The sequence below is a fragment of the Paroedura picta genome, chromosome 7 (genome assembly GCF_049243985.1).
Source record: "Paroedura picta isolate Pp20150507F chromosome 7, Ppicta_v3.0, whole genome shotgun sequence".
Lineage (NCBI taxonomy): Eukaryota > Metazoa > Chordata > Lepidosauria > Squamata > Gekkonidae > Paroedura > Paroedura picta.
The window spans coordinates 114,120,526-114,143,690 of record NC_135375.1 but is presented as its reverse complement, the minus strand read 5'-3'; the positions used below and the strand labels follow the sequence as shown (position 1 = coordinate 114,143,690).

Below are 23,165 nucleotides of genomic sequence, written 5' to 3'. Positions count from 1 at the left end.
ATCAGCTGTATTCACACCAATATGCTCCCAATAATGTGACTCTTTAAACATGGAAAACAATGCCGCTTTTAAATTGCATTAAAGGCAAAAGAGCCTCTTGTGGCCTCTTGTGGCGCAGAGTGGTAAGGCAGCCGTCTGAAAGCTCTGCCCATGAGGTTGGGAGTTCAATCCCAGCAGCCGGCTCAAGGTTGACTCAGCCTTCCATCCTTCCGAGGTCGGTAAAATGAGTACCCAGCTTGCTGGGGGGTAAACGGTAATGACTGGGGAAGGCACTGGCAAACCACCCCGTATTGAGTCTGCCATGAAAACGCTGGAGGGCGTCACCCCAAGGGTCAGACATGACTCGGTGCTTGCACAGGGGACACCTTTACCTTTACCTTTAAAGGCAAAAACTTGTCCAAGTATAGAATCATAGAATCATAGAGTTGGAAGGGGTCATACAGGCCATCTAGTCCAACCCCCTGCTCAACGCAGGATCAGCCCTAAGCATCCTAAAGCATCCAAGAAAAGTGTGCATCCAACCTTTGCTTGAAGACTGCCAGTGAGGGGGAGCTCACCACCTCCTTAGGCAGCCTATTCCACTGCTGAACTACTCTGACTGTGAAAATTCGTTTCCTGATATCTAGCCTACATCGTTGTACTTGTAGTTTAAACCCATTACTGCATGTCCTCTCCTCTGCAGCCAACAGAAACAGCATCCTGCCCTCCTCCAAGTGACAACCTTTCAAATACTTAAAGAGGGCTATCATGTCCCCTCTCAACCTCCTTTTCTCCAGGCTGAACATTCCCAAGTCCCTCAACCTATCTTCATAGGGCTTGGTCCCTTGGCCCCAGATAATCTTCGTCACTCTCCTCTGTACCCTTTCAATTTTATCTACGTCCTTCTTGAAGTGAGGCCTCCAGAACTGCATACAGTACTCAGGTGTGGTCTGACCAGTGCCGTATACAATGGGACTATGACATCTTGTGATTTTGATGTGATGCCCCTGTTGATACAGCCCAAAATGGCATTTGCCTTTTTTACCGCTGCATCACACTGCCTGCTCATGTTTAGTTTACAATCCACAAGTATGCCAACAACCTGCGTAAAAGAAATGAAACAACTAGGATTGTGCGTTGTGGTGTCCAAACTGGCGATTCCAGGCCGACGCAGCCAGCGCCATGCCGTGGAGGGGTGGGGGTGGGGAGGTGCGTGCGCCAGTGTGTAACTCAGCACACACATGCAGGCATGCCTGCATGTGTGCGCCAAGATATGCACTGGTGTCCACACCTCCCCTCCCCCCTGCAGCACAGCGCTGGCTGAGTTGGCCTGGAACGGCTGATTCGGACGCCGTCACGCACAACCCTAAAAACAACCACCAGAAGGAGAATTTAGGTCAGGGGTAGTCAACCTCTGGCAGGGGCTCATGGGAATTGTAGTCCAAGAACATCTGGAGGACCATGGGTTGACTACCCCTGATTTAGGTAAATTAAAAAGAACAAAGAAAAAGTACTGAATACACTAGAGGAGGCAGTGATACTTTGGGGAGAAGAGTGTGAAATGAAGAAGGGGTGGGAAATGGGAGATGAATTACGTCAGAATGTGCAAAGAACACAAACATTCAATTGACAGGCCTGCCAGAATGCTTCTGTAGAAATCCTCTCTCTTTTTTTTTAATAAGATTTTTATTTTTGTTTTCCAAGATTAAAGATAATGAAATACAGGCAATCTACATTGTGTCAGGATTGTAGAATCTCTGTCATAAATTAGCCTGAGTTCCTCCATGTCAGTTATATTGCTTGATTGAGCCTGGCGCCTGCTAGCCCCGGCCTTGTAGTTTGTAAGCAATAAAATAGAATAGCGATGTTATGTTAACCTTATCTTGTTATGGGCTCACAGGGTTGTTGTCACCTCTCTCAAGGATGGGAGTTTGGAATCCTGTTGTTGTTTCACATATGTCTTTCTTCACTAACCCCCCCCCCTTGGGAACTGTCAAGTTTTGGGCGGGAGAAATGTATTGATAAGCTGAGGCAAATCTGGCTTCGAGTCAGATTTGACTTTCAGTCCAATGCGTATAGTGCTAATCAATAAAACTATTTTCTTTTGAATAAGTTTTGTTGTGAGTTTCCTGTGCGTCTGACATCAAGTCAAATCTCACAACTCCTTTCACCTGCAAAATGCAGGGCGAGGGACATACTTTTTCTGAGCAGGGAGAGGGCCTGGATTGGGACCTCTCCCAGGGCGACGGAGCTGGTGCTGGGCCGCACAGCTCGGGCATGATGCGGGCAATCTCGGGAACAACCCCGGGGCCCGAGGAATTTTTGGAACGACACGTCACCCAGCGCAGGCGATTGTCAAAATACGACCGCCCTACTGGGGATGAACGGTGGCCGGAGCACCTGGGACTGCCTAGCTACGCACTGGAGCCTGTGGGTGAGACACAGGACTTGCAGTACAAGCTGGACAGGGTGACTAACTGGCTGCAGGATCTTTCGGGTCGGCTGGATCCGGAGGAGAAACGCCGAACACAACGCCTGCTGAAGGAAGTGCTCGGTGGTGGTGCGCACGATACCAGTGTGCGAAGAGCGAGCGGTGGGCTTGCGCTGCGGGAACACGGCATGGCGGACACGCAAGCAGCGGCGGATGCTGAGGCGGTGGCCAGGGCCAGGGCGCAGCTAGAGATCGAGGCGGAGGCGGAGGCGGCGGCGCGAGCGAGAGCGCAGAGGGAAAGAGAAGACGAGGACGAGGAGCGAGAGGACGAAGACGGCGCGGGTGGCGATGGAGCCGGAGGGGACGGCGCGGATGGAGGCGAGGGAGCAGCAGCGGCGGCAGCAGCGGCGGCGGCGGCGGACGTGGCGGGAGCCGAGGCGGCGGCAGCAGCAGCGGCGCGCGAAGCAGCGGTGGCGGCCGCGCGGGCAGCAGAGGCGGCGCGGGTAGCGGAACGAGCAAGAGTGGCGGCGGGGAGAGGACGAGGCATCGGCCGTGGCGCAAGACCCCTGGTCCCGGCCCCGGCACCAGCGGATTGGGGCCCAGGGCGCCTACCTGCCCACCTCCGTGGAGTGGAGATGCGGAGCACCTATAAATTCAAGGCTAAGTTTGCCGGGGACCCCTCCGATTTTCCTACGTTTCTGGTGCACCTCCAGGCCTACATGATGGACATGGGGTTCACTTTCCAGGACGACGCCGAGCGGGTGCGTTTCGTGGGTCAAGCCCTAGAAGGCAAAGCTGCCAAATGGTTCGTGGACTTGTACCGCTACCACCCCCAAGCCATCCGTGACTACAACCACTTTATGCGGGCCCTGCGCCAAATGTACGTGGAACCGTTTGAACGGGAGACTGCGGAGAAAAAACTCAGGGCTCACCGGCAAGGGAAGTTGTCAGTTGTCGAGTACGCTAGGGAATTTAAAGAGCTGGCTTCCTCTGTACCGGACTGGACGGAGCCCCAACGCGTGCTGGCGTTTGTGGGGGGCCTCAATCCTACTCTGGCAGACAAATGCCTCCTCCTGGAAGACCCGCTTACAGTCGAAGGGTGGGTCCAATTGGCTTGAGAGATGGAAAATCGATTGGAGCGAGCCTCAATGGTTCAGGTCCTGGCAGGCAAAACCGTGGCGAAAACTTCCACCCCGGCGAAAGCCAAGCCCCGAGCCAGATTGGAGCCGGCTGAGCGCACCCGGCGCATGGAAAAGGGGCTGTGCTTGGGCTGCGGCCGAGCGGGGCACTTTCTCGCACACTGCCCGACGAAAGCAGCATCGACCCCGAGGGCCGTGAGCAGCCCCCCGCCGAAAGCCCAGCCTGCTAAGAAAACCACTCCGAAGAAAAGTGCCAAGTCTCTTCTGGTGCCAGTGGCTGCCGTGCCGGCAGTGGACGACTCGGAGGAGGGAAGCGGGCTGGAGGACGAGGATCAAGCTGAGGAGCAGTCGGGAAACGAGGACGGTCTGCTGTAAAGGCGCCCCGCCAGCAGGCCGCCAACAGGGGCAAACGCGTGGTGAGTGATTCCCCCTTGCTACTCCTACCGGCCAATCTCTCCAACCCCAAGTCGGGGAAAACAGTGGGAGTCCGGTGCATCGTGGACTCGGGGTGCACCCAATCCCTTGTGAGCCCGGCACTGGCCGAGACTTTGGGGGTGGGAAAGGTGCCACTGAGGGAACCCTTGCCAATCACCCAATTAGATGGGAAATGTGCTCCCGGAGGGGAAGCCACGGCGAAAACGCGCCCAATGGACTTGGACATAAAAAAACATTGGGAGCAAATCCAGCCTTTGGTAGCCCCTCACTCTGCTTTCCCTTGCGTGTTGGGGTTGGATTGGCTGAAGGAACATGACCCCCTAGTGAAATGGAAAGAAGGGACTGTGGAATTTACCTCTCCCGCCTGCGAGCAGCACGCTCGACCGCAGGGTCCTCCAAGTTCGGGGGTTGTGGCCGCTTTGGGATCAGGGGGGGCAGCGCTCCCTCCCGAGTATCGGGACTTTGGTGATGTGTTTGCGGAGGTGGAGTGCAACCAACTTCCCCCCCACCGTAAAACTGACTGTGCCATCGAATTGAAGAAAGGGGAGCCGCTCCCCAAAGCCAAACTTTATTCCATGAGCCCTCGTGAGATGGCGGAGCTTAGGGAATTTTTGGACAAAAACCTGGCGAGGGGTTTTATTAGACCGGCCACATCTTCCCTGGCAGCCCCGGTCCTTTTTGTAAAAAAGAAGGATGGTTCGCTGCGTTTGTGTACTGACTATCGTGGGTTGAACGCGGTCTCCACCTGCAACGCCTACCCGCTCCCCCTGATAAAAGACTTATTGGGCCACTTGGGGAAGGCACGAATTTTCACGAAACTGGATTTGAGGGAAGCCTATTACCGAGTGCGGATCAAGAAGGGGCACGAATATTTAACGGCTTTTAACACTCCCCTGGGGCAGTTTGAGTACACCGTAATGCCGTTCGGCCTCGCCGGCGCTCCGGGCGTGTTCATGAATATGATAAATGAAATTATGCATGATTTATTGTACCAGGGGGTGTTGGTTTACATTGATGATATTCTTGTGTACTCAGAGAATGTTGAGAGTCACGCTGATCTGGTCCGCGAAGTGCTCAGCCGCTTGCGGAAGCACCAATTGTTTGCTAAACTGTCTAAATGTGAGTTCCACCGCGATGCGGTGGAGTTTTTGGGTTTCCGAGTCTCCCAGGCTGGGATTGAGATGGACCCTGGCAAGGTGCGCGACTTGCTGGCTTGGGAACCTCCCCGCACCAGGAGGCAACTGCAAAGCTTCCTGGGATTCGCTAATTTTTACAGGACTTTTATCCCCAACTTTGCTAAAGTGGCGTTGCCCCTCACTGACTTGTTGAAAACCAAACAAGGGGGAAAACCAGCGAGCCGCCCGGGGGCGCCCCTTCTTTGGACTCCACCCTGTCAAGACGCATTTGACAAACTAAAGTCGTTGTTTACGTCCGAACCAGTACTGGCCCATGCTAACCCTTCCAAGCAATTTACTGTACAAGTAGACTCCTCGGACGTAGCAATGGGGGCCGTGATCCTCCAAGAGGGGGAGGACGGGAAATTACACCCGCTGGCCTATCTTTCAAAAAAGTTTTCGGGGGCGGAATGCAACTGGGCAATTTGGGAAAAAGAGGCGGCTGCAGTAAAATTGGCCCTTTCCACCTGGAGGCATTGGCTGGAGGGGTCCGCGGTCCCATTTGTAGTCTGGACGGATCATAAAAACCTTCAGGCACTCAAGCAGCCCCGCTCGCTTTCGGCCAAGCAGATGAGATGGGCGGAGTTTTTTGCCCGTTTCAACTTCTCTCTAAAGCATCTGCCGGGCAAAATGAACTTTTTGGCAGACGCATTGTCACGCCTGCCCCAGTACAACAGCAAACGAGACCCATTGGTAGATACCGTTTTCACCCCCGCCCAACTAGGGATGGCTGCCGTGACGCGTAGCCACACAAAGACTGATACGCCCATCCCAGGGGGCTGGGTCCAGAAGGAGATGTCACAAGATCCGGAGTTTTGCTCCCTCCGCCCTGATCTGACTGAGAAGGGGGGGCTCTTTTTTAAGGGCGAGAGACTCTTTGTTCCTGCTGCGGCCAGGGGAAAGGTTTTGAAACTTTGCCACGATGCAAAAACTGCTGGACATTTTGGTTTCGTAAAAACTCTGCACCTGGTCAGGAGGCAGTATTGGTGGCCGTCCCTGCGCAAAGATGTGGAGAAATATGTACAGGGGTGCCCCATTTGTATTGCCTCAAAACCGGTTGGGGGCAAGAAAAAGGGGCTATTACAACCACAGCCCACCCCCTCTCGTCCATGGACAGATGTTACTATGGACTTTATCACGGACCTCCCTCCCAGCCACGGGAACACCGTTATATGGGTGATAGTGGATGCTTTTTCTAAACAGGCTCACTTCATTCCCTGCACGGGTGTGCCTTCAGCACCTAAATTGGCTTCTCTTTTCATTAAACACGTGGTACGTCTGCACGGGATCCCGACACGTGTTCTGACGGATCGGGGCCCCCAGTTCGTTTCCAAGTTTTGGAGGGAACTCTTAAGACTATTAGGTGTGGAGCAAGCACTCACTTCGGGCTATCACCCTGAATCAAATGGCCAGACCGAAAGGGTAAACCAATTTGTTAATACAGAAGAAGAAAGGTTATGCTCTTCATTTGATACATTTAGTCCCCTGTTTCAATCCCCTTTTGTAATATTTAAAGATAATACAATGCAGATAATCTACATTATTAATACAGAAAGAAAAAGATTATGCTCTTCGTTTGACACACTTGATACCCCGTTTCAATCCCCTTTTAACTTATTTTCTTAGGTAGATCAGATAAGGGCCCCATTGTTCTTTAAAAGCCTCTTCTCTTCATTTAAGATTATAAGACTCCACATGGCTACAATATTATAGACTTTTACCCAAAGCTTATAAACTTTTTCACGTTTCCACCACATTTAAAAAGAGAAGTTTCAACATTTGTCTGCATAGTTTTAACACTTTTAACAATCATAAACAATTTATACTTAACGTGGTCTTAGAGCCATCCTCATTTCCACTAGGGAAAAGAAAACGAAAAAATAAAAGCCTACTTAGTTGTACGGAAAAAGAAATATATATATATATGTGTATAGGTTGTTAAGGTTGTAAGCTATATAAGTGTACATTATTAAATACAAAAAATGAAAAAATCATTAGTTTGTAAAATAAGGTCTTCGCTAGTTACATTTACACCTCCTCAGTTAGGTGCCTCCTGTTAGTTAAGCTTTAAGTTTAAGCTGAGAGTCACTACAGAGATATGTTAATTCAAATTCAGCTTGCCTATATGGCTACGGAAAAAAGCAGGAGGAGGCTTAAGGGGGTCTCATATCGAGGCCTGCCGCATCTTCTTGTTCCCGCTGACCCATGTTCCGTCCAGTTGGCCTTTGGCTTGGAGAGTGTAGTTGTAGTCTTTCCCTCGGAGTATACATCGGTGAATCTTGAAACAGTTGTACCTCCTGGGCTCCAATATCAGTACAGTTTTTTTTCCAAGAAGCTCCTTTCAGTCGATTACTTTCACAGCAGATCCATATATCTTTTGATTGGTTCTTGTATACTGTTACTTTGGAGTGGCTGTGTGTCTTCTTAGGTAGGGAGTCCTTATCTAGGCTGCAAAGCTCCGGCATCCCCTTTTCCATCTCCATAGTTTCAGATTTCTCTTCTGCTGGTAATTTTCCACCTTGTTTAGAGCTATCATCAGCCACTGTTATTGATTCATCATTCCTGTTAGAGACTTCTTCCTTGCCGCCCTTGAACTCCTTGAGCATATCTTTAAGCAAGCCATCTGTATATGCTTTCAAATCTTGCGTCTGTTTATCCAATAGGTAAGCAAATCTCTTTAGCATGGACATGTTGTAGGCAATTTTGCAAATAAGCAGTAGAGGTCCTACGGAGTCCTAACAAAGAGCAACAGTCTGTTTTGATATTAAAGTAATGTCTCACCAGCTGTTGTCCGTCGCTTTAATGACCTGTTGAAGCTTTTCCAAGCCTAAGTTCTCGTTCTGGCAAGCAACTCTCGCGAGATCCTTATATCTACTTTTCAATCTCCGATTTATACACAGTGGCGAGGGGATGTTCTGGCTACCTTAACCCCTTTCTTTACCTTCTCTCACTTATCTTCCTGTCACTCTAGCTTGCTTAAGTTAAAGAAAGCAGCTTTCCACGCCGAGAGTTTGTTCCAGGGGAGAAGGTGCCGGGGGAAACCCCCACTCACTGTTTGTAGGCTCGATCTGATGTCTGCCAGTTGTTTTCATTCCGGAGTTGTGATGAGTCAAAAGGGAGGAATCCAATTAGCTTTGAAGATTAAAGTAAGAGCTGTGTAGATTGCAGAGTTGTAAGGAAAGACGAAAGTTTTAAAATGGCGAACGGCACTTACTGGACCCTGTGCACACTGAGCTTGCGTTCCAGGGAATATTAATTTCCCTGCGGAACAGAGAGGCCCCAGAGATTCACAAGGAATTCCTGAGTAGATGGTGGGTGGGTTTGCGTACCCAGAACCCGATTCTGTCAATCACAGCAGCGATTGACCCTCAGTGGAACAGGAGCTCGAAGTATTCGAGCTATCTAAGTGCCATGGCTCCGCCCATCTCCGGAATCCTCTCTTTAGTTTAGTAAGATCTCAGTTCAGGAGATTAAAAAAAAGTTCAGAATTCATGCTTGCTGTTCTTGATGGATATGTTTGTACTTTCTAATTATTTCCTAAAACTTATTGAGTAAGTGCTGCATGAAATGGCTGGTGGGGAGATTTTCATTTTTGAGCTGCACACAGCAAGGTCACTGTGATCCAAGGAATTAGGGAGCACAGCTCAGGAGTCACAAGCAATACAAAGTGTAAACAGAGGAAGAAAATGCCTTTTTCGCATATACAAAATGGGGGCAAACTGCTTCTTTTCATTTAGGCTGTCTAGATGCTACCTGTAATTTATCCAATCAGCTTTTCTGCCGGCCTATTTGACCTTCAAAAAGGGTTATGTACAAAAGAGATGTGGGACAGGGGCAAGATTGTGTACAAAAGCTGTCAATTTACTCCTGTTCATGCAAATGCATTTTCCAGATTGCTCTATGCTCCAACCTTCACCCGGTGTATGTCTAGCATCAAGATTCAAAGTAGCCAGTCTTGCCTGCCCTCCCTTAGCTGACACCACTAACCTGGACTGCCATATAGTCAATATGAAATCAGAAAGAAATTTAAAAAAAGAAATAAAAAACAACTTTTAAAAGAAACACAACCCCAAGAAAAAAAGGCGAACAATGCTGCCCCTCAGAAAAAAAGAAGAAATAAACATTAGGAGAGACAGTAAATCCCAAAGCACCCCCAAAAGCCACCCCACCCCACCCCACAGAAACCAACAGAATAGTTTGGAAGAAGGCAAAAGGAAAAAAAAGATCAGAGTCCCTCAGTCAAACCCTTGCCACCCTACAAGCAGCCAGAGCAAGCTTCAGCTTCCAAGAGGTTTGCAGAAGCAATGTAACAATTATATGTCTGAGCATATATGGTAAGTCAAACTGTGACCTCTCTCAAATGAAATCCTGATGCCACTTCTAATAGATGAGAGAGAGAGAGAGAGAGAGAGAGAGAGAGAGAGAGAGAGAGAGAGAGAGAGAGCAAAGGCAAGCAGGGAATTTCATTGTCAGACAGTCATACCGTGTTTTTGTTTAGGGTTTGCATGACTGAAGGCATCACCTTCCACTCCATATCCTGACCCTTGAACAGTCTCATTCAGAGGGGAGAGGCAGGGCAGTATGTATGACTGCCCAAAAGTAACACAAACCAACTGAAGAATAAACATTGCAGTGAGCCATTCTGCTTTCTTCTTCAGAGGCTTTGTGCAGTCCCACATACAAAGGACTAGTAAACTCACTTGCCAGGTCCCTGGAGGCCCTATCAGGGTGTTGGTCTATTGGTTCGCAGAGTGCAGAGCAGACTCATTTGCAGTAGCGTATGGGTTTACGGAATTACAAACATATGTTTTTAATTCCTAAAATTGCTTTTTAAAATTGTGCACAATATAAAAGTAATATAACTTTAACAATAATACAGACATTCAACCCTTGTAGGTCCTGTTACCAGTTGGGTTTTTATGATTCCAGTTCAAGTCCCCTCCCCCCCCCCGCCCCTTTTGGTTGGGCGAGATGGCCTGCATGGCCCCTTCCAACGCCAGGATTCTAAGACCAATTAGGTGCATACCAGAGGACACAATCCCTCTCTCCCTCTCTCTAAACCAGGGGTAGTCATACTGCGGCCCTCCAGATGTCCATGGACTACAATTCCCAGGAGCCCCTGCCAGGGATGTCCATGGACTACAATTCCCAGGAGCCCCTGCCAGGGAATTGTAGTCCATGGACATCTGGAGGGCCGCAGTTTGACTACCCCTGCTCTAAATACTTTTAACCATCTGTCAATAACTATTACCTCTTTCCAGCCTTTGCTAGATGTATATTTTTTGGAATCAGAGTTTCTGCATAACTGACTATATGGACAACAAACCATCTTTTTTTGTTTACTATCATGCTGATAATCTCCATGGTCAAAATTTTTCAAATGGCTAAATGAATTAAAAGCCTTTATATTTTATAAACATATATCACACAGTGTGTTAACTAAGCTATACATAATAGACCTGATAAGAAAATATTGCAGATGTTGTAAATTGATTACAGTTGGGAGCTTCGGTATCTGAAGCGGCTGTTTGTGCCCGAAGCAGCCAGCGGCACGGAGAAGGGGAGGGAGGGTGGTGCAGGCAGAGCCTCCCCTCCCCCCTTTCCCCGCGCAGCTGGCTGCTTCAAGCGTGAACGGCCGCTTTGGACACCCAGCAATCATCCTGCCTACAGGTTTCAACTGTTTCCCAGGACCCCTTGCCCCATTTCCTCCCCACAGAGTCCTATAGCAAAGCATTTTTCATCCCTACACCCAGCCATGAAAGACAGGGAATTTCAGCACAATATTTGCCTCCTTGTAAACTGATTCACCTGTTTCAATGAACTGACTTGGCTTGACACAAGATGTAATGAAGCCTCAATTAAAGAGAAATGTCTTCTAAAACAACACACAGAGAGGTCCCTCTTTGCATCTATGCCATACACAGCCAAAAAGGAACCCAAAGGCTCTATATCCTCCTCCTCTCATAGACAGACTGACCATAGACAGTTCTCCTGACCTTCCAGAGCTTCCTAGAAGGTCTCATCTGATCATAAGCTTGCACAGACACACGTCAAACAGAGCTGGCTCTTACTGTCTTTTTAAAAAACACACCAAAAGCCCTTCATGGACCCTTGGCCTTTGCTGCATTAATGTGTTCAACACATCTGCTTCACTGATCTGTGAGTTTATGTTGATGGAACTCCACATTTCACTAGAAGGAAGTTAATGAACCTCTCTTACCTTTATTATTGTAGACATCTAAGTAGTTAGGCGCTGAAAAGATTGTTATTAATGACGGGAACCCTGTTGTTTGACTTTTCCTGTACATTCTGTAACTGAAAAGTAAAAACAGTTGACTTTCCATCGCAAAACAATTCAAAATTGTGAAACGCTGAATACTCTTCTCACAAGCAGCTTACCCAGCATCTTGTGCTTCATGAGCTCTGATAATGGACAACAAATTATTACTCTGCAAAAATTCACAAACTGCTGGGTAGCTGTGAAATAAAACAACAAGGAGTCAGGCTGAAGGTTTTCATGTAATACATGATAAAAATAATCCTGATTAATTTATATATTACCTATAAAAATAGGAGCAGCCTCTGACCGTATTGTGACTGAAGTGCTCTTGTGAGTTTTCATTTCCAAATTCTTCAGAAGGATCTGACCACAATAAGTCGCACATTGGTCCAAATGCTGGTGGCTCTTTGAATCTATCTAACTGTTCAAAAGAAAACACCATGATGGTTATAATGTGTGAATGTCCATGTTTCCCCTTCTAGTGATATGCCCAATTTATACAATCTTCCATAGGATGGTAGGGTGGATTTGGAGATTTTTGGAGGGGGATCCCTTGGGCCCATTATGCACGGCCGCCAAAACGGCGATTTCGGGTCACATGGAAAACGTGGAGGGGGAAGACGCAAAGCACACCGGTTATGCACGGGAGGGGGCTTGACGGCGGCAAAACCCAGAGTAACCGATTATGCATGCGGCGATCCCGGCGCCGCTTCTGGTTGTGCCTCGGTCACACGGAAGCTGCGCTTTCTTCCACGTTTCACTGACACTGCTTTTTTGGGGCATGCACCGAAGCTGCAGCTGGTTGCAGCCGGCTCTGTGCGTTATCGGTGATTTTAGTCACCGCCATTCCACCTCGAATGTGCGTTATTCCCCCCGTGCATAATGGGTCTTGGGCATGAAGTCAGGATCACTGTGGGTGGGCAGATAGTTGTGAATTCCTGCACAGGGGGTTGGACTAGATGGCCATGCAGGTCCCTTCCAACTCTCTGATTCTATGATCTCTGAAACCAGTTGCCCAAATTTGATGTGAACACCTTAAGACATCTGAAACTTTTTAGAACTGATGGAAAGCCTCTCTCCCCCTGCATTCTGTTAGGGGTGCAAATCAGTCCCAAGTCCTTTTCGGCAGCCAGGTATTTCAGCCTGGATTATGTTGGTGGTTATTCAGAACAGAGGTATATATAAGTTGGCCAAAACTGAGTGAAATGGAAGGACGTACATCAGAGATGGTACAGTATTTTAACTGGGGAAACTGTTTGGTTAAGAGGTCCCTTCGGTATGAACACTCCTGTGTGGGAAATGCTGTTCTAGGATCAGCTCCATTGTGACTGGGTGGACATTAGAACAACCGTACATGAGCATGGGGACCAATCACAGGTGTCTCAAAGAACTCTGTGAGGACACCCTCTCCACGTTGGTCGTTTAAAAATGACCCCAGCCAGAAGGGATCCCGCTTCACAGAATAGGTCCTACTCATCTCCCCAAGTTGCCCCCACCCTCCAGAGGGTCTTCAAACTCTCAAAAGCAGAGCTTTGGAAAATGTAAAAACAAAGGATGGTCAAAAATGAACTGGTGGGTACACGACAACCTCCACCCCCCCCCCACCCCCACATACACACACACAACCTTTTGGACTTTGTCTTTACTGTGGAGACAGAGTTTCAAAGGTTTTGAAGAATGACCTGAGTAGTTCAAAAAGCACTACCCAATGTAAGTTTGCATGTTTTCACTGGAGCTGTTCATGATGATTCAAATAATAAGGCAATCCATATATACTGATTTCTCTATTATCAGTATTACCATTACATTTTAGCATCAAATTCCATTACATTAAATTTCAAGTGACAAAAACCTGAAGGGAGTGGGCAGAGTAAGAATGAATGAAGGCAAGGTGATGGTAACAACCCTGCCCCAGGCAGCAAGGGAGCAAGAAGATATCTGTCAGTCTTCCAGCCCTCAAGCCACACTTTTGAAAATATTTTCAAATATTACCTAAACTGCAGGAGATTATTATCACCAGTGTACAGAACTTCACTTCTGACACCCAAAATGTATCAAAAAAGGAAAACACTTTCCTCATTCCGTCCTTTTTGCGGTGTATGTGTTTGTGTATGTGTGTGTGTGTGTTTGTGCTAGAAGTCCTATCATTGTTTTTATTGTGATTTTATTACGGTCAGCTGCCTGAGCTCACCATGTAGAAGAATGGTCTAGAAACTAACTAACTGACTAACCAAAACCCCTCCGACTGAGACGCAGCGCAGTTCTGAATAGCACTTGTTGGAGGGAGATTCCAATGGGCAGCCATGTTGGCTGGAAGGAGCAGAAATGAAGTTGGAATCCAGGGACACCTTGAAGATGGCAACAAAGTTTTATTTATGAGCTTATGTGTGCACAGCCACAATGGAGAGGGGAAGCAGCAGGGGATGGCTATTTCCCTCTTGCCCTGCTCACAGGCTTTGTTGAGGCACTTGGTTGGCCACATACTCCTCAATCCCATCATGCCCCATCCAAACTGCTTGTAGTCACAGAATCATAGAATTGGAAGGGACCTCCTGGGTCATCTAGTCCAACCCCCTGCACTATGCAGGACACTTGCAACTAAGGTTGGGCACTTCGGCCACCAAAGCAGTCGTTCCAGTCCGAAGCAGGCAGCGCTGTAACGGCCGCTTTCATGGCCAAGGCACCCAACCCTACTCACAACCCTATCACTCATCCACGGTATCCTGCCACCCCCTTGAATCTTCACAGATTATGTTTAAGAGAGATGGTGTTTCCCACTACCATCAACCAAAGACAAGAGTCCTGTGGCACCATAAAGACTAGGAACGCTTCAAAAATGATTTAATCAGTAAGCCAGTAGGGCAATGGTCCCCAACCTGCGGCCCGCGGCCCGGAAGGCCATGACGTCGGAAGGCCATGACGCTCCCTCTCCCCGCCCCCCCCTGCAGTAAAAAACTTCCCAGGCCGCAAGCTTGCGGCCCGGGAAGCTTCTTACTATGGGAGGGCGGGGAGAGGGAATCAGGGCTGCGCCGCGCACTGTGCATGTGCGGCCAGGCCGCGCATGCGCACATGCGCCATGTGCAGCCGAATCGTGCATGTGTGTCACTTTTGCGCATGCGTGCATGCGCAAAAGTGCCGCACATGTGCGTTTTCGGCCGCGCATGGTGCATGCACGATGCGCGGGTGTGGCCTGCGCATGCGCGGTGCACAGGCGCGGCCCCTGCGCATGCGCGATGCGCGGGGCAGTTGCCCTGCCGGTCCCCAGCCTCAGAAAGGTTGGGGACCACTACAGTAGGGAACTCTATGAGATGCTCCATAAAGAGGAAATTGACCTGGCTGGCATAAGAGAGACCTGGCTATGCACTCGGCTATGCCCTCCACCATCCACCACTGAACTACCCACTCCCGAAGAAGTCACGGCTTACAATGCCAGATGTTTTTATGTACCTTGTAATTTGACTACTGGTCTAGTACCGTAATAATAAAGACTTGACTTGACCATTACCCACTCAAAACCAAGACCAACGGGGCCCCAACACCCCACGGAAGAGGGGCCAAACTGTCCACCCATGGAACCTCGTAAATCATACTGGATTACAAACAGCTCTAGGAGATTTCAGGATTCCCAAAACGCACTCTGCTGAGGCTGCAGTAGAAGCATGGGAAATGAAGAGGCACTTTTACTCCCGTGGAAGCCGTCTTCTAATTCGGGGGAATGAGACTTCCTCTGGAGGAAAGCACCTTGGCAGGACTGAGCCCAGCCTCTCCACCAGATATCCTGATATCAAGAGTCAGAGACCAGCAACACACCTGTCCGTGCGGAAATACTCACCCTCCTAATGTCCTCTATTGTACTGATTTCAGGGGAGAGACCGCCATGGACACAAAGGAACTGTTGGTTTAAAAGGGCGGCTAGAGGGAGGCAGTCAAAGGCTTCCATGCAAGCATCATAGACTCTTTCTGAATACTTTATTTTACCTGTGGGGAAAAATCCTAAAGTCATACAACAGGCTTACACCAAACAGGACGAATGAGTTAATGAGCTTGCTTGGGGCAAATATGATGAATGAGTCTCGCAGTTTAAAAATTAAACATATAATAAACATTATTTACAGAGCCTCTTGTGGCGCAGAGTGGTAAGGCAGCCGTCTGAAAGCTTTGCCCATAAGGCTGGGAGTTCAATCCCAGCAGCCGGCTCAAGGTTGACTCAGCCTTCCATCCTTCCGAGGTCGGTAAAATGAGTACCCAGCTTGCTGGGGGGTAAACGGTCATGACTGGGGAAGGCACTGGCAAACCACCCCGTATTGAGTCTGCCATGAAAACGCTAGAGGGCGTCACCCCAAGGGTCAGACATGACTCGGTGCTTGCACAGGGGATACCTTTACCTTTACCTTTAAACATTATTTAACAATTTTTTTTCCTGGATGAATATATGAACTCATCAATATATAGGAAAATATGAAAAGGTGGGAGTTACTCATGTATACTGTAAAGCTAACATGCAGATAAATCCCCATCACCCCCCTAAATCTCCATTAATCCGCTGCTTTAATCGCCAGTAATGGCACCTAAGACAGGGCGGGAACTAGGACTTTATTTGAATTAAGAGGCCCGATCACTGACAAAGATTGACAGAAAGCAGGTTATTTAACCTAGGATCCAGGTCATTTCAGGTAGGAGCAGCAGTGCCAGGGGGAGATTCCACATTCACTCTCTGGGATGGGGCCATCTTCCTGAGTCCCTGCCTCCTGTTCATCCAGGAGGTGGGGGAGCCAAAAGCACTGTGTGCAGACCTTCCAGCCCATTTGGTCTGGCCCTCAGTCTCCCCAGGCAGTCCGTAAGCAGTGAATAGTCCTGAATAGTTTCTAACCGTCTCTTCTGTCTGAGTATAAATTTCCTCCTGCCGACAAGCAATCAAATCTAGGGAGTGCAAAAAACAAAACCCACCCACATAAAGAATGATATTTGGGGGGGTTACATATTTTTAGGACCCGAAAATATTGGTATTTGTTCCAGAAAAGTTGTTTTCTCTTGCCCCGGTGGGTTGGACCAGAACCAATGGGATGAAATTAATTCAAAAGAATTTTCGGCTTAACATCCAGAAGAAGTTCCTGACAATTAGACCAGTTCCTGAGTGGAACAGGCTTCCTCGGGAGGTGGTGGGTTCTCCTTCTTTGGAAGTTTTTAAGCAGAGGCTAAATAGTCATCCCACAGAAATGTTGATTTTGTGATCTTAGACGGATGGTGAGTGGGTGGGCAGGAAGGCGTGTGCCAGTGTTTGTCTCTTGTGGCCCTTCCTTGCACACCGAGGGAATTGCTGATCAACACTGTGGGATGGGAGGTGAATTCCCTTCAGGCCAGGCTGGAGTCTGTAGATTTTTTCGTGGAGGAGGATAACTTGGGCATGATATTTGGGTCACTGTGGATGTGCAGGTTGTTGTGAGTTCCTGCACTGTGCAGGGGCTTGGACTAGATAACCCTGGAGGTCCCCTTCAGCTCTATGACCCTATGATTCATTCTGATTTGAAGACAGGGTCCAAACAATAACTAGTATCCTTGCCCATCCAGAAGTTGAAGAAGAGTTGGCTTTCATACCCTACTTTTCAATGCCCGAAGGAGTGTCAAAGCAGCTTCCCTGCCTTTCCCCACAACAGAAACCCTGTGAAGTAGGGTAAGGCTGAGAGAGCTCTGAAAGCACTGCTCTTTGAGAACAGCTCTAACAGGACTGTGACTTGCCCATAGTCACCCAGCTGGTTGCATGTGGAGGATTGGGGAATCAAACCCAGCTCTCCCAAATAGAAGCCGCCATTCTTAACCATGCCAAGTTGGCTCCAGTGTCAAGGCTGGAACGTGTTCAGTGCAAGAATGTTCAGCCCATGATACCAGAGTGTCCTCTGCTAATGCAACCCAACTCTGATGGACAGTGTGCTTGCATGAGCCCCACCACAGCCAGAGGAAAGGCAAAACCATGATGGAAGAAAAAGCGGATGAAGGCTAATGTGAGAAGTAAGCAAAGACTTCCATGATTAGTACTTACATTCTTGTTTAAAAGTAAAATATTCTGTCAGGTGCCTGCATTCATGGTTACCTCTCAAGAGAAATAAGGTGTCAGGATATAGAATCTTCAGGACCCACAAATAGAGCACACACTGTTGAAAAACAAAGATGTCTAGTCAAAGTTCATTGTTTTAGGGGATATTTCCATCATTAATTAACAGCAAAGTTACCACACCGGTGTAGAAAAGAAACACTATTTATTCACTTCATCTATGTCCCATGGAGACCACAGGCCACTGACATTGTCCTCTTCTCCTGTCCTAACAACCCTGTGAGGTAGGTCACTCTCAGACCATGTGCCTGGCCCAAGGCCACCCAGGAAGGCTCCATGGCAGAGCGGGGACCTGAACCGACTTCTCCTAGATCCTAGCCAAACACTCACCCAGCACACCATTCTGGCACACTAACAGCAATGTCACAGGTCAGCTGGGATGCCCTCACTGCCAGCCCTTTCCCTACATAAGCCAATTTTAACCACTATCCCCTCAGCCCAGCCACAGGCTGTGAGAGTGGGGAGGGAGCCTAGAGGCAGAAGTGGCCGAGGAGAAGCTGCGCCCCAGTGAAGGGAGCACACCCTCCGCCTGATTCTCCCCTACTCCTGCCCCAATGCCCCCTTGGGCAGGCAGCACACACCTGGCCGCAGTGATCCATGTGACAGTCATGCCTGGACTGGATTAGTGTAGCTTGCTCTACGCAGGCTTACTCTTGACCCTAATCCGGAAATTAGAACTGGTCCAACATGCTGCCCATGGGACCCCATCAGAACGCCATGGAGGGCCCACATCAGCCCCTGCCTCTCCAGTCATTCTGCCTGGTGGCACCCAGGAAGCAGCCTTCCTCTACACCACGGGTAATCAACCTGTGGTCCTCCAGATGTCCATGGACTACAATTCCCACGAGCCCCTGCCAGCAAATGCTGGCATGGGGCTCATGGGAATTGTAGTCCATGGACATCTGGAGGACCACAGGTTGACTACCCCTGCTCTACACGACAAGGGAAACAACTGGCCCTGAGGGGGAAGAGCATCACAGAGCTGTGATTGATTCTCCTTCAGGTCAGTATCTGCCACTCACAGAGCAACCCCGCCCCCTGCCCCCCCCCCCAACAACATGGAAACAGGCCATGTTTGGCTGGAGGGCTGAATCCTATCTCCCAGGCCTTCCCAGCTCCCAGGAGACAAGCTCACCTGCACGGTGGTCATTCCAGAGGCAATCTTTACAGGGGAGGTGGGGGGGCAGAGAGAAGGACAAGGGGTGGAACTCTTGGACCAACAGAAGTATTAGGGTCACCACAACAGAACAGCACAAAGAAAGTCGCAAAAATAAATAAATGGTAAAATGTAGCACACACAGACGTTAATGGTACTGATTTTGACACATACATTCAGTTACCTCTATGCTAAAATATCCTCTGTCAACATAGTCCCCGAGGAAGAGGTATCTTGTGCTAGCGGGTGATCCTCCCACCTCAAATAATTTCATTAGGTCAAAGAATTGGCCATGAATGTCACCACACACTGAAACAAAAATTCTGCTGATTATTTACTTAAAATGTTTATAGTCCATCTTTCCACAATGCCCATGACAACTTGCAAAACTTGACAAACACGCAAAGTAACGTAACAGCAATGCAACACTACATTTCTTGTAGCACCACCAGCGGCCAGTTAGGGAACACGAGTTGTGTGCTCCTGCCAGTGACAAATCAAAATACTGGCTGTCCCAAAGGGACACTGGAAATGATTGCTCCCGTGCTATAGATGAGCAAAGGGGACCTCGGAAAGTCAAGCACTCAAAGAGCTTAGCTGTCACCCGAGGAAAGACAGTCCACCAGAGAAGTGGGTCCCTAGCTGTGAACGGCCTGGACCTGAATGGTGCCCGGAAACAGGCTAGAAAAGGTTTTAATTTTTTCTGGAGGGACAAATGCCAAATTCAACACAGAGTCTAGATACTGAATATTTCAGAGCAGGAATCTGGCTGCTGCATTTTAGTTCCTGGACCTTAACAGATGCTACCGCGGGCTATTTTAGAAAATTGTATAGCCATCTTTCTACCCTAATTTTCAACCAATGATCACACTGTGACTAACAGGACCAGGAAAACAATTACAAGTGCCAGTAAACAGTTCATTACGTGGCCTGCACAGTCCAAGAACGCTCTCAGCTCTTTTCATAGAAAGCATCAGTATAGTAATTTTAATATGGGAGCCTGACTGCCCGACAAAAAGACCTACCGATGTGGCAGGAGGCAAAGAACTTCCTCTACAAATGGTTCACTAAGAAAAGTGGTGTTCTTCTCATCAGGAAGGTTATTTGGTACAGGCCACTAACCAATTAAGGCAGCCTCTCGCAACTTTTATTTATCTATTTATTTACTTATTTATTTTATTTATATACTGCCCTCCCCTGAGGCTCAGGGAGGTTTACATAACACCACTGAGAAACCCCTGAAGCATTCTCCAGGCTTCAAGAAACCCCAGAAGTGGTGTGATTATGTAGAACAGGGCTGGGAAGCAGAGCCGTATACATGTCTACCTGGTGCCAGAACCCGTTTGGTTCTGTCCAATAGTTGTGGTTCCAATGTGTATCATTCCACTCCCCCCCCTTTATTCTGTGTATAGTCGCTACTAATGGTCTTTGAAGAGTTACCGACTGATGTGTTAATTGCCTTGCCTTGCTCTGGGGAATTGCTTTTGTGTTGTTAATCGTGTTAGGATTCACTGATGCATTGGACTGTAAGAGCTTTGAAATCTCCAGTTCTCGCCTGGAGATTCCCAGGTCTGGACACTGTCACAAACCATTTACAATGTCTGTTCTTTGTCATCAGAATGCCGATGCTTTCGACCTATACTTTGTTATTGTTGTTAGATGTGTAAAGGTAAAGGTAAAGGTATCCCCTGTGCAAGCACCGAGTCATGTCTGACCCTTGGGGTGACGCCCTCTAGCGTTTTCATGGCAGACTCAATACGGGGTGGTTTGCCAGTGCCTTCCCCAGTCATGACCGTTTACCCCCCAGCAGCAAGCTGGGTACTCATTTTACCGACCTCGGAAGGATGGAAGGCTGAGTCAACCTTGAGCCGGCTGCTGGGATCGAACTCCCAACCTCATGAGCAAAGCTTTCAGGCGGCTGCCTTACCACTCTGCGCCACAAGAGGCTCATGTTAGATGTGTAGATCCACTCTAAAAAAATTACTCCTCCATTCGCACCTCCCTCCCCTCCTGTCCTTGGGCTCACAGCTATCTGGTTTGTTTTCCCTTTGAAGCTTTCCTCGTTATTTGGGTTCTCATGGGTGGGGGAGGGAAGTAGAAGGGGATATATGCTGTGTTTAATTTCTTGAACCCCAGTTCTGACAAAGTATATGTTGAGTTCACTTTCTTGCTTTAGAATAAACCTATCTTTTGCGCCAAGTCAAAGACTGTGTTTTCTTGGCAACTGAAGAAACTTGACAACCGGGGCCTCTCCCATTCCTACCAAGGCCCATCACTGGCCCTTTTTTGGAGGGGTGACATGACCCTATGTGGCTATATTAACCAATAAATGTTTAAGACATTTAAAAAATATATTAAAAAATAATTAACTCCCACCCATTTGATGTCAAATAAACCCCAGGGTTTCATGCAACCCTGGTGAAACACCTGCTATTTGAGAGGAATGGAGATATGGTTGGGTGCTTCGGTGCCCAAAGCGGCCGGTCTCTCCTGGAGCAGCGAGGGCCACACCAAGGGGGGGAGGGGAGGGGCGGGCATCAGTGCGCTGGCGGACGCACACACGCAGGCCTGGAGCTCCGCACCTGCGTGTATACGCCTGCCGGCGCACTGCTGGCACGGCTCCTCTCCCCTGCACCGGGAGAGACTGGCCACTTTGGGTGCTGATGCATCCAACCCTACTGGAGAGTGTAGACTTTCTGGAATGGGTACAGCAAAAATATTGCCTATATCCATCTCAATATTTTTAAAAGCTACATTGCAAGTCAATGTTTTAGGACCACTGTTGAATTTTCATACGGTCTGCTGGCATAATCCTACTCAGTATATTCAATGGAATGGGTGGATGGATAGGTTGATAGATGAATAGATAGATTTACTCCCAGGAGAGTGATCTTTGAATTGCATTGTTAATAGACTGTTAATTAACTAATAATGCTTTTTCCATTCAACCCACCTTTTGAAGCCCAGAGATTTCCCATCTTCCTGCCAATTTGTTTGTTTTGCTTTTAGGCTTTTTTAAAGTACCGAAGTCTCCAGACTCCTGGCCAAACAAAGATTTTTACAAGCGATCCACCTCAGCTGGAACTTAGAGATGTGAACCTCCTCCCTTCAAGGCTCAAAAGTCTCCTATGGAAAAATGGGGCTTCTCCTATGTCCTCCCTGCAGCTTATCCATAGCACCCAAGAGTAGCTTCAGTTCCACTGCATCATACCTCAAACACCAAGATTTCAACTTCTTCATCATTTAATTTCAGAAAGGATTCTACTCCATTGTTCCCCTGTGCATTTATGGTATTACACACAAACTTGCACCTGTTATGGGAGCTTCAACTTCTATCATGGTTTTCTCTCTTCTTAAAATTGCTGCACCCTCGTTAATTATTCTAAGTGCAATTTCTTCATCTACCCGGCCTTCTTTTATTAAGTGGGTCTTCAAAATGTCAACCTGGGGCTTTCCATCTGGATCAAACACTTCTTCTGATGTCAATCGATGAGTGGGAGGGAAAGGGACAGCTGAAATGTAAAGAAAACCGACAGTATTACTCCGAATGTTTTGTACATGAGCGCCCTTCTGACTCAAAAGGGGAGGGGCAATTCTGAAAAAAAAAGTACTGGATTGGACACTGGCAAAAATGGAAGAACTGGTGGAAGAATGAAGCCTATTTCTCCATGAAGCCTATTTTCAGGATCCCTGTTTGGCTTACTTCCTGCCATATGAATGAACAGCAACCATTGTTAATTGGTGTGAGCTGAGCTTCTCCCTGTCCTGGCCACAAAAGGGGGGAGGGAGCATTCAAACCAACACCTGCTTGGCCAGACCCCTCTTGGTTTCTGTTTCTTAGCAGGCATGTAGGGAGAGAGGATGAAGATGTTGGAAACTGACTTTTTTGACAGATTAGTTGAGATGCCGCAATGGGGCAATATTTGCTATTAAAAGCGAAAAGACTTAAGTGTTCAGAAGGATCTAAAGAAGAAGTAGAAGAGTTGGTTCTTACATGCCGCTTTTCTCTACCCGAAGGTGTCTCAAAGTGGCTTCCAATCACCTTCCCTTTCCTCTCCCCACAACAGACACCCTGTGAGGTGGATGAGGCTGAGAGAGCCCTGATATTCCTGCTCGGTCAGAACAGCTTTATCAGTGCTGTGGCGAGCCCAAGGTCACCCAGCTGGCTGCATGTGGGGGAGTGCAAAACTAAAACCAAAAAAGGAACACAACACAACCTTAACAGGTAGGAACTCACGTTGAGCTGTACAATAAAATAATGTAAAACTTGTTATTTATTATAGTGCACAATTAAAAACAGAATAAAAACTTCATAGAAACTATACAGAACTAACAGCACTTAAGACCAACTGCATTTCGACCCTACTGGGTCTTCCTCAGTGGTCAGAACTGTGATGATACACTCCATATAAAATACCTATATTCAACTCTTTATGAAGTGTAACTGAGTGGTTGAATGGG

The 23,165-nt window shown here is 48.2% G+C and overlaps 1 protein-coding gene across 17 annotated transcripts in view; it reads right to left on the bottom strand.

Moving 5' to 3' along the window:
- The window catches only part of PPP3CB (protein phosphatase 3 catalytic subunit beta), a 50,875-nt gene that overhangs the window by 26,604 nt on the left and 1,106 nt on the right, over positions 1–23,165 (bottom strand). For 12 of the 17 annotated variants that reach the window (XR_013232730.1, XR_013232731.1, XM_077346038.1 and 9 more), the window contains exons 2-8: positions 22,016–22,216; positions 18,889–19,013; positions 17,477–17,588; positions 15,272–15,417; positions 11,721–11,860; positions 11,559–11,636; positions 11,380–11,474 (exon numbers count right to left, since the gene is read on the bottom strand). Coding sequence is in view for 15 of the 17 variants with exons in the window: in XM_077346024.1 (XP_077202139.1) it covers positions 11,380–11,474; positions 11,559–11,636; positions 11,721–11,860; positions 15,272–15,417; positions 17,477–17,588; positions 18,889–19,013; positions 22,016–22,216 (897 nt within the window). In the remaining 2 variants the exon portion in view is untranslated. The other 5 variants (XM_077346025.1, XM_077346036.1, XM_077346034.1 and 2 more) reach the window with 5 other exon arrangements.